The 12,042-nt window shown below is 32.2% G+C and overlaps 1 protein-coding gene across 1 annotated transcript in view; it reads left to right on the top strand.

Moving 5' to 3' along the window:
- The window catches only part of LOC127711056 (uncharacterized), a 73,790-nt gene that overhangs the window by 42,917 nt on the left and 18,831 nt on the right, over positions 1-12,042 (top strand). Inside the window, exons 11-12 of the mRNA XM_052217013.1 lie at positions 1,979-2,029; positions 8,396-8,544. Of these exons, the coding sequence (XP_052072973.1) occupies positions 1,979-2,029; positions 8,396-8,544 (200 nt within the window). The remainder of the gene's footprint in view (positions 1-1,978; positions 2,030-8,395; positions 8,545-12,042) is intronic.

Genomic DNA, 12,042 nt, shown 5'->3' with positions numbered 1-12,042 from the left:
TTTTAACGTTATCTTAATCAACACAGCAGGAGCTACAAAAGGGTGTCTCAAATTATTGCTATCGTATTCCATTCTCTCATAAATCTGTAATTAGTGTAAACATCCTTACCACATAAAAGTAGAGATTATTTGATTAGGTGTAAAATTTGATCTATACATTCTATCCAAAATCTGAGACACTTTTTGTAGATAATGGCTCTAGGAACAACATATTATAAAATCAACCCTCTCGGGGTATCCATGAAGAAGCTAATTTCAATTGAAAGTGGAAATTTCTTGTAAAATTGTGTAGACACAGTTAAAATTATAATTTACTACATAATTGTTGTATAATACTAACATTGCATTAATTTGAAAGAGTAATCTGTTAGCTATCCATAAATACCACTTTTATAAATTTTCAAGCATTATAAAGAAAGTTACAGCATTTTAAAACTGGGGAGTTGGAGGTATAAAATCTTTGTATTGTGCTACCTTAAGACTATAATAGATAGATAGATCTACAATTAAGACTATAATAGATAGATAGATCTACAATTAAGACTATAATAGATAGATAGATCTACAATTAAAGACTATGTGGAAGAAATCGTCTGAAGACTCCTTATTGGAGTTATTGCCCTTTAATGACTATTTTTATGCCCCCCGTAACTTAAAGTAACTCCTCCTACAGTTTGAATGTTAGGAAGTTTTCACTTTGCTGGCTGTTTGTATATATATTGAAGGTGTGCATGTGGTCAGGGTTTTGATTTTTATTGATATTTGCTCTTTTGGGAGATAGTTGAACTATATACTTAGTACCGCTTAAGTCGACGCTAGGGGCCGTCTTGACCTTGTTGTAGGGTATGAATGATTCGTTCATTGTTGAAGACCCTACATCAACTGCCAAGATGAAGAACAGGAATAAAAGCCCTGTTCAATGATAATTTTCTATGTTTTCTATGTATTGTGTGCGATTTTGTCCCATGTACATTTACTCCATATCCTTTCATTTTCTATTGCATAAGAGGTGCATAGCAATTTCAGATAACTTCTACAGTTTGAATGCTAGGAAGTTTTCACATTGCTGGCTGTTTGTACATATATTAAAGGTGTGCATGTAGTCAGGGTTTTGATTTTTATTGATATTTGCTCTTTTGGGAGACAGTTGAACTTTGTCATTTTTGGAGTACCAGGTATATTCTTGCATAAGAGGTGCATAGCGTTTCCGGATAACTCCTCCTACAGCGAACCATAGACCTATGTGCTCCCATGCTAATCTTTGTGTATTTTAAAATAGCACTTTGCATCTGCTGGGACATCATTTGTGTCTCCCCCACACAATTATATCTCAAAGAAAGTCCTACATTGACTTTGTTATAATACAGTTACTTCAGAGTGGAGTGCGTGGGCATCACTTTGTCTAGTTACCATTTTTTTGCATTTTGCCTTGTATGAAAAAAATTATTATAGACAAATAGACACTTCAAATCACAAAAATGATCAGCAAGGCAAGATCTACAGACAAGTCAAATTTTGTCAATATAGTTAATAGACTGTCACTCTTTATAGGAGTGATTGCCCTAAAATGAGGATTTATTTTAACCTCTTTTGTGTTTTGAGCAAAAGAAAAGAAGAAAGAGAGAAACTAAACAGACAAAACTATCAGCAATAAAATCAACAAAAAAGAAATTTTTGTCATGAATTCTATTCTTGTCTACAATGTTGGAGAGTGTCCTTTGTTGAATATGCACATAGACCTAGGTGAGCAAGACAGGCTCTTTGGAGCCTCTAGTTTAGTTTGGCCTTTTATAGAAGTATTTGAAGTAGCATATGAAAGTGTAAACCCAGTCAGGAGTTTCTTTGGTTTATTTTAAAATGTTAATATAAAGGATTGAAAAAAGGTCAGAATATCTCTGGAAAGCCATTTAATTATGAGAATATCTACCAACATCATATATATGCTATAATCAGACTTATAAAGTTATTCTTATTCCAGAGTCAGAAATGAAAAAGGCAAAAATTAAAGCTGATGAGGAATCTGTAAATGGTTTGTACTAAATAAGATATTTTGAATTTCATTTTTGTCGAGCATGTGACTTCAGTCACAGAAAACTCAACATAGGGATAGTGATCTGGGGGCGGCAGCGTTAAATAACTACTTAAAAGCTTAATATTTTAGAAGATGGAAGACCTGGATGCTTCATACTTTGTATATAGATGCCTTATGTTATGAAGTTTCCGTCTATCTTATGTCCATTGTTCTTGACCTCATTTTCATGGTTCAGTGACTACTTGAAAAAAAAAGTTGATTTTTTTGTCATGTTAACTTCTCTCTTATTATGAGTAATAGGATAACTATATTTGATATGTATGTACCTTGCAAGTTCCTCATGTTTGTCAGACAGTTTTCATCTGACCTCGACCTCATTTCATGGATCAGATACTCTGATACACAGATCATCTGTGAACAAGGTTAAGTTTTGGTGGTCAATCCATATATCAGATACTATAAGCAATAGGTCTTCTAATTTTGGTGTATGTAATGATTCTAAGATGTACATGTCCAACTGGCAGGTTTTATTTTACCTTTACCTCATTTTCACTGATCATTGCTCAGTGTTAAGTTTTTGTGTTTTGGTCTATTTTTTTAAAACTATAAGCAATAGGTCAACTATATTTGGTGTATGGAATGATTGTAAGTGGCCACAGACCACAATTAATTCCCCTATTAGTTCTTTATAACGTTTTGTCGCATTAAAAAAATTTACCTGCTTTTTTTGTCAAATCTTTTGTGTGTGTAAAGTACAGTACAAGTCAAAAAATATATCCAACTTTCAGAAAAATTGCATGTTTACATCTTACAAATTTAGCCAATACACATCCATACCCCTATAGACAAGTCAAGAGATGTTTTGAAAACTGTAAATATTACCTTTTTGCATCTGGCCTAATCACTCTTTCCATATCAAAATCAGTTAAAATAAAACATCCAAAAAATTATTTGAGCTCTCTTCTTTCATTTTCACCCCATAAAAAGTAAGAAATGTATGAGAAAGGGAAAGAAAAAAAATAAAGAAAAAATACACTTTATTAAAGGGAACTATATTCGTGGACAACGAACAGCGGGATCATTAATTGTGGTCTGGGGCCTATTAGGGGTCAAAAACTTCACCAATTCCAATAAAACTTGGAATGATTTAAGCTTAGTGTATTATGAGACAGTTTACCAAGTTTCAAAGCCATATGATATCAATAATAGAAAATGTGGCCTTTTTTATATCTGAACTTTGGTTGCTGAATTGTGACGTTGAAATAGAACAATTTCAACTATCAAAGTTTGGCAACAAAAAACAAAAATGTGCACTTTTTAATGTCTCTATGTATACGATATTATCTATTTAAAGTAATAGATAGCATACTGAATGTATCAGACTTATAAAAATTGGCAAAAAGTTAATTTTATATGAGCCTGTGCCAAAAAATAAGAGGTTTTCAAATGAAGCGAGGCCTTATATGAAATGTAATATTTTCCACTTGCAACAATTTTCTGAAGTTGTTAAGTTAAAAAAAAACCTTCTACATATCATAAATGTACTTTTCATGGAAATATAAGTTTCAAATAGCATAACACATGAGGATGACATGGTCTTGAGCAATGTCAAGCTAAAAAAAACAAGTTGTCAATTTAGGCCGTTCCCCACATTTCCATATTAAAAAGCATATAAATGATATGGGAGATGGAAATATGCTTCTTTTTGCTCAAATCCTTGCTTAGATATGATGAAACATGAAGCCTGGATGTAACAAGACTGTTGCTTTCAACTATATATGTAGACAGTATAGTCTGATGCAAAGTTTATTCACTTTACTGTTTAAAACCTGCATGAAATTTCAGCCTCAAAAGGTCAATATTTTAACCACTAGCTATCCAACAGAAGAAATTAAAGGTAGTCTGTGAAACAGACAAGGTAAAACAACCAGTAATAAGTGCTTTTGATACAGATTCAATGAAATCTGTTTAAAGGAATTCAACTTTTATGTGCAAAGAACCTTACATTTCACTTGCTTCGTACGGACTGTTAGACTTAAACCATTAAAACAGCACATTTTGCCCACTTTTTATGTTTTTATCTACTTTTCTTTGTGTTCAGAGTTCACAAATGAGTAAAACATCTAAATTAAATACCACAAAGACAAATAGAAAATCAGAAAAATCTGTCAGAGAGAAAGTAAGCATGCTACTTTTGTAAAAATATTGAAACAAGTGAAAAAGCTACATTTCGGGCATATTAGCTGAAAAGTGACTTTTTTTGCAAAATTCTATCAAATAAAGGTGAAAATCATTTATTCTCATGTAGTTTGACAAATTAATTCCAATAGATCATTCAGAGAAGTAGTCAAAGTACAAATTCAAAATTTGCTGAAATGCACCTCTTAGGCCACAGACCACAATTAATTCCCCTATTAGTTCTTTATAACGTTTTGTCGCATTAAAAAAAATTTACCTGCTTTTTTTGTCAAATCTTTTGTGTGTGTAAAGTACAGTACAAGTCAAAAAATATATCCAACTTTCAGAAAAATTGCATGTTTACATCTTACAAATTTAGCCAATACACATCCATACCCCTATAGACAAGTCAAGAGATGTTCCGAAAACTGTAAATATTACCTTTTTGCACCTGGCCTAATCACTCTTTCCATATCAAAATCAGTTAAAATAAAACATCCAAAAATTTATTTCAGCTCTCTTCTTTCATTTCCACCCCATAAAAAGTAAGAAATGTATGAGAAAGGGAAAGAAAAAAATAAAGAAAAAAAATACACTTTAATTAAAGGGAACTATATTCGTGGACTTTGAACAGCGGGATCATTAATTGTGGTCTGGGACCAAATCATACATATCCAACTGGAAGGTGTCATCTGACCTTGATCTTATTTTCATGGTTCAGTGGGTAAAGTTAAGTTTTTGTATTTTGGTCTTTTTTTTCTAATACTATATGCAAAAGGTCAACTATAGTTGGTGTATGGAAAAATTTTACGATGTACATGTCAGTCTGCCAGGTTTTATATGACCTTGACCTCATTTTCACAGTTCATTGCTCATTGCTTAGTGTAAAATTTTTGTGTTTTGGTCTATTTTTCTTTAACTATAAGCAACAGGTCAACTATATTTGGTGTATGGAATGATTGTAAGGTGTACATATCCAACTGGCAGGTGACATCTGACCTTGACCTCATTTTCATGGTTCAGTGAGTAAAGTTAAGTTTTTGTGTTTTGGTCTTTTTTTTTCTAATATTATATGCAATAGGTCAACTATATTTGGTGTATGAAAATATTTTACGATGTACAGGTCAGTCTGGCAGGTTTTATTTGACCGTGACCTCATTTTCGTGGTTCAATGCTCAGTGTTAATTTTTTGTATTTTGGTCTGTTTTTATTTAACTATAAGCAAAAGCTCAACTATAAGCTATAGGTCAACTATATGTGGTGTATGTAATGATTGTAAGGTGTACATGTCCAATTGCAGGTGACATCTGACCTTGACCTCATTTTCATGATTCAGTGGGTAAAGTTAAGTTTTTGTGTTTTGGTCTTTTTTTTTCTTATACTTTTGCAATAGGTCAACTTATTTGGTGTATGGAATGATTGTAATGTGTATATGCAGGTATCATCTGACCTTGACCTCATTTTCATGGTTCATTGGTCAATGTTAAACTTGCATGGTTAAGCTTGTTTCTTAGAAACTATAAGCAATAGGTTAACTATGTGTATGGAATGATTGTAAGGTGTACATGTCTGTCTGGCATGGTTCATCTGACCATGACCTCATTTTCATAGTACTTTGGTCAATGTTAAATTTTCCTGGTTAAGTTTGTTTCTTAGATAGGTTAACTATGTGTATGGAATGATTGTAAGGTTTACATGCATTTCAAGTTTGGTTTTCTGACCTTGGCCTCATTTTCTTGGATCATGTTAAGTTAATGTGATATTTGTAGTAAAGCTTTATATTTAGGACTATCAACATAAAATCAATGATCAGTAAAGCGAGACATTTCAGTGTGTGCACTCTTGTTATAAGAACTAATGAATCAGAGTTAACCCATGTTTAGAATGTCTTCTAGCTCTTTATAGATCTAGATCTTAATAATATGTAAACATCTTACTATTACTTTAAATTCAGAAAATTTTGTGTGCATTTATTTTTGCCATTGTTAAACTATGGTTAGATATGTGAGGTGAATTATTGCAATAATTTCAGGAATAGTGCGTATAGATAATGCTATGAAAATTAAAATAAAAGTGTGCCAAAACCTTTCCCATCCTCTTTTTCACGAAAATTGAAACTAAGTAAAAATTTCTGAATTAACAGTAGATCTGTCGAAAGTATTATGACACTAATAAGATGGGGATATTTTTTATCTTTTTTTTTTATACTGGAAAGACACCATTCCATAAGGTCTGTCAATTTTTTATGCAGATGTTTTATACCATATGCGGAAAAATACAAATTAAAAAAAAACTAAGGTCTAAGGAACAAACAAAAAATTTGCAAAGGACAATGATAGATAAGTATGGCTAAATGAAAAGACCAAAGGTAAACAAAAAGCTAAAAATTGATCATCAGGAAGCCTGCTGAATAGGTTTGTTCTCAGGTGTAGATGAGTAATTAATTGTAGAATTTCTGTTGAGATCCAATTGTCAGACCCAACAGTAAAATTTGTGAAGTGGTATTTGATTCCAGCACTTACTCCTTGCTAACTCTTTAATTTTTACTATCAGATTTTTAACTGTATAATACTGGTATAATATAGAATTGGCTTCCTTATCTTATGCATTAGCATTGGCACATCTTATTTTCTTGGCGATTATTTGGCCCAGCCTCCTCAGTCATGGACATAGTTTACATGTTAGAGTTTTTAATTGAATCAGATAAAAATGAACCACTAATAGTAAGTCAATGATATTTGGATAGCAGTTGTATCTCATATCCATTGAGATTATATGGCCCCACCACCTCATAATGGTTCAAAAAACGATGAAAGCTTATGCATAGTTTAAATATTGAAGTTTGTGTTTAGGTCAGTTTAACCACTTGTGATAAGTCAATACAGTAGTACATGTAAAAGTATTTGGATTCTTCTAAAAATATTGTATTAACATTTTGTATTTCTCATTTCAATGGTAGTTATTTGGCCTTGCCCTTTAAGTATGATTCATTAACTTTGAATGTTTTGTATTATAGTTACATGTTAAAGTATTGCCATTTCAATTTCAACATTTGCATGATACTATTAAAATTACATATTTAGTTTATATATATATAGTGATATCGAAAATCCTGGTGTTATTATTTTTCAGTAATATAGAGATTTCCTTCGTTAAAATCAATTTTCTTGTTACATACACAAGCGATTCAGACAAGTTGAGATTTATAAACACCATACCATGCCAAGGGAACATCACCATCTAAAAACGGATAATTAACAATGGGTAATGAAAAATCATCTCTTTTATGATAAATTCAGTCATTATTGAGAGTCGAAATATCATCCAAATATCTAAAAGTGTTATTAAATTTTTGTATCAGATTTTATTTCGGTGGGTTTTTGCTGATTTTAGACATAAATTGTGAAATAGTTCAACTTACATTGACACCATTTTTATACTTCACTAATTGATAGTGTGTTTTTTTGATTCGTAAGAGCCTTTGTCTGATCCTCAAACTGTTTTGATTTGAACCCCAATAATGAGTTTTATGTAGCAAAAGTATTTTCTGGTGTACCAACTTATAAGTCTGTTTTTTTTTTTAAATTATGACTTTTTATAAATTCCTATTTTGAACTAAGTCAACTCAGCATTATCTAACTTTTTTTAAACAGAGAAAAGGGAGACCACAGCAGAGAATTATTAGACTACCTACAAGATGATAAATAATATATACAGAAAAATAGCAATCTATATTTTAGGGATGTTCACACTAAGGGGATGTAAATACCACGCCTGTATAAAATCAGATGTTTTACACATGAACAATGTACATTTTACATACATTATTACTGCATAAAACAGGTGCTGAATGTACGTTATAACATTTTAAGTTCTAAAAACATGCATGTCATTGATGGAAAATTGATATCCAATAATTTTCATTCTAGACTTACATTTAATCTGTTATATGTATGTTTTACGTATGGTTGCCATGCATATAGCATCCGCTGCATAACATACCTTTTTTATCCCTGATCATTACCACTTCATTTTGTACAGGTAAAGTACATAGCTGTTTTACCTGCATAGTCATTTAAAAATTGAGTTTAATTGACAATGAAAGATGAACTGTGCTGAAAATGTACAAGAAGAAAACGAATTTATTGATTTGATACTGTCATCCCTGTTTATTCATGATTATAGAATGTTCAATTGATACGGAAACAGAAGAAGGTTTGATAGATACTAAGAAAACCCAGATTTTAATACCTCAATGGAAGAAGGAAATGGAGAGGATAGATAAAGAAATTAGAACTGGCCATATTGTTGTTAGAAAATTAGAGAATGCAAAGGTACAGTTAAATTTGATTAATTTTTGTCCCCTGCCATGCTTACCAAGGGGCATATGGTAATAGTATCCATCAGTCTGTCTGTGTATAAAACTGTCCTGCAGAAAAGAAAACTTTGTTAAATAAAAAAAAAATTTGTTGCTGTGTATCATATTTTTGTTCATTTATTGATTTGAACAGTTTGTTCTTGTCTTGTGCTGTTGCACAACTGTCCCAGATTTCGGGATATGTTAACATGTTCAACCCTGTAATATTCTGTATGTGCCTGTCCCAAGTCAAGAGCCTGTTATTCATAGCTATAGGTAAAAATTTGTCATTTATTACTGCATATCATATTTGTTTTTTTGTTTTTTGTTTTGTATATAAATCTGACCTATGGTTTTCTCATTTAAATTGTTTACATTTCTTTATGTAGAGGCCTATAAAGCTTGCTCTGCATTATGGGTTTTGCTCATTGTTGCAGACCCTATGGTGACTTATACCTACTAACATCTTCACAATTTCGTCTCTGTTGGAGAGTTGTCTCATTGGTAATCATGCCACATCTCCTTATCGAATATTGTTTACATATATAAAGGATGCAACATGAGGAACAGGATCTGCTTAACTTTCCAGAGCACCAGAGATCACCCAACGATTTTTGGTGGAGTCTAGTTTTTTTGTGTGGTTTGTAGACTGACTGTTTGTCTTTTGGTCGTTTTTTGTTTTTCTCTAGCTTCCATTCAACTGATTTCACTGTTGTCTTTCTCTTCCAGAGTTATGCCCCTTGATATAGCAGAAAAAAAATATTTGGTTTCCACTTGACATGCTTGCATGATTACTTGAGTAAGCCTCTACCAAATAATTTGAAATTTGGAAATATTGCTAGGAAACACTAAACTCAGATTCATTTTAAATTTAACTAATTTCATCTTGTATGGCTTTTCATCGTTATGCCCCTTGATGAACAGTCAAGGGCATCAACGAAAACAGTTAAATTTAAGATAACAAGTTTTAGCTAGTATATTGAGTTAGAGCCTTGTTTTAAACGTTTTCTAATTTGTGTTATATTTGACAAATTTTCTAATGTGGTCAATACTTGATTTCAATTTTTTCAGTTACATAGATTTTCCTATATAAACCAAGAACTGTCCCATGTGGACTGACCCTTCATATATTTAAATTACCAATAACTTTCCATGCACATTGTACTCTAAATAACAACACCCTTGGGTTATTTAAGTTTTGGATCATTATCTTTAAGAACTTGTAAATAACTGTTTTTAATGATGAGCCCTTGACTGATTAAGTGAAAAATAACAATTTGTTTTAGTTTGCCCACATTAACATAAGCCTGCACCTTGAAAATGATGTTTTAGGGACCCCTAAAATCTATATAAATTAAGTTTGACCTGGTTCACTTTTTTGTTCATATATAATACTCCTTGATGAATAGAAAAATAGGTTTTCCCATCACTTGGTGTTCAGCATTGTTGCCTGTTAACTTTTACAACTTCTCCTCTGAAACTACTGGATTAAAGTAGTAGCTAGGGCCATTAAGGCCTAGTTTTGGCCCCCCTTTCCAAATAAAAGTGTTTGAGAACTACTTCAAATTTGCACGAAATGCAAAAAATTAGGAAATTTAAATGAATTACATAAGTTTTTTGTTGTTATGATGTCATAATATGCACCATTTTCATGAAAACAAAGATAACTGCACAGTTTATGTAGTTTTCCATCATAATTTCCATTGTGGATACATCCTGTGCAGTCAAGAAACAACAAAATAATTAAAAGGGGTACCCAACACTATACCTCCCAAAAAAACCTGTCATTTAATTTTTCTTGTTTTTCTCTCATTGATAAACTTGGCCTAGCTTAACATCTTATAAAAATTTCAAAAGATTTGATCCATTGGTTTAAAAGATTTGGCAACTCAAATATGGCATCTTTTACATGCTAATATCGGCCAAGCTTGAAGTTTCGGAAATATGGGTATAGGGGTATATATGTTAATATTTTTTAAAATTAGTTCTTAAAATTGACAATAGCATAGTTTAAAGTGATAACTGAGGCGAATTTTAGTTCACTGATACCTTTTACTTGTAAGTTTTTTATTCTGGATTTAAATTTTTGTCTGAACGTTTAAAAGGGGGTCTCAGATTCAGCCCCCAAAAATTACTATGATGAGTCACGTATTTGAAGAATTTTTTTTTTTTATAATGTGTCGTTTAATTTTTTTTTAAACTAAACATTTGTAGTGCTATTTCAGTCTGTTATTCTTACAAAAATTTATGAAAATTTAACCTACAGATTTTTTCTATTAAAGGTTAAAATATACCCCCACCCTCAATAAATAAGAGCAAGATCCATTCTGATACGTTCGGGTATTTCACATCCAATCTTTTATGGTAATATTCTTTACAAAGCACAAAAATGTAAGTATTCACCTCAAAAGCTAACAAAACCTTTAAACAGACTTATTAAGAAGGGATATAGTTACGATACTGTTGTCAGGTCATTAAAGATTGCATATTTTGGCTTTAATATTGATTCACTTATAGGGTCTTTGCATCGGAATTAAACATATTTATTCTAAAACCAGTTGTTGGCATGACATGGGTTATGTTCTTCTCATATATTTTATGATGGTATAATACTAAACCCCTAACAGGAGGGATTGTGCCTGATATTCATATGCTGAAGACATAATCTTTCATTCAGTTTAATTGTGGTCTGGAGCTGGCATGTCAGTAACTGCTAGTAGTCTATTGTTATTTATGTATTATTGTGATTTTGTTTATTTTCTTTTGTTTCCTATTCTGACATCGGACTCGGACCACTCTTAAACTGAGTTTTACTGTGCGTACTGTTGTGCGTTTGTTTTTTCTACATTGGCTAGAGGTATAGGGGGAGGGTTGAGATCTCAAAAAACATGTTTAACCCCGCAGCGTTTTTGCGCCTGTCCCAAGTCAGGAGCCTCTGGCCTTTGTTAGTCTTGTATCATTTTTAATTTTAGTTTCTTGTGTATAATTTGGAGTTTAGTATGACGTCCATTATCACTGAACTAGTATACATATTTGTTAAGGGGCCAGCTGAGGGACGCCTCCTGTTTCTCACTGCATTGAAGACCCATTGGTGGCCTTCGGCTGTTGTCTGCTCTATGGTCGGGTTGTTGTCTCTTTGACACATTCCCCATTTCCATTCTCAATTTTATAAAAGTACATATGGGCAAAACTTTTTTGTCTTTTGATCTAGGCCTTAGATATTTGGCATGTGGATGTATCTGCATGAGGTTAAATGTGTTGTATCATGATGACCTTCACATTTGACCTCAAGGTCAACTTAATGTATTTTTTCGCAAGAAAAACGACCAGGAAATAACTTTTTCGTCTTTTGACCTAGGCCTTACATCTTTGGTGCCGCCTTACAATTATGACCATCATGTGGCCTTGAACTTTGACCTCGAGGACGATAAATGTATTTTTGGCACAAAACACTTGATCAGGCCATGACTTGTTG

This window comes from Mytilus californianus, unplaced genomic scaffold (assembly GCF_021869535.1).
Source record: "Mytilus californianus isolate M0D057914Y unplaced genomic scaffold, xbMytCali1.0.p SCAF_8, whole genome shotgun sequence".
NCBI lineage: Eukaryota > Metazoa > Mollusca > Bivalvia > Mytilida > Mytilidae > Mytilus > Mytilus californianus.
The sequence above is the reverse complement of the archived record's forward strand: the minus strand, read 5'-3'. Positions and strand labels throughout refer to the sequence as shown.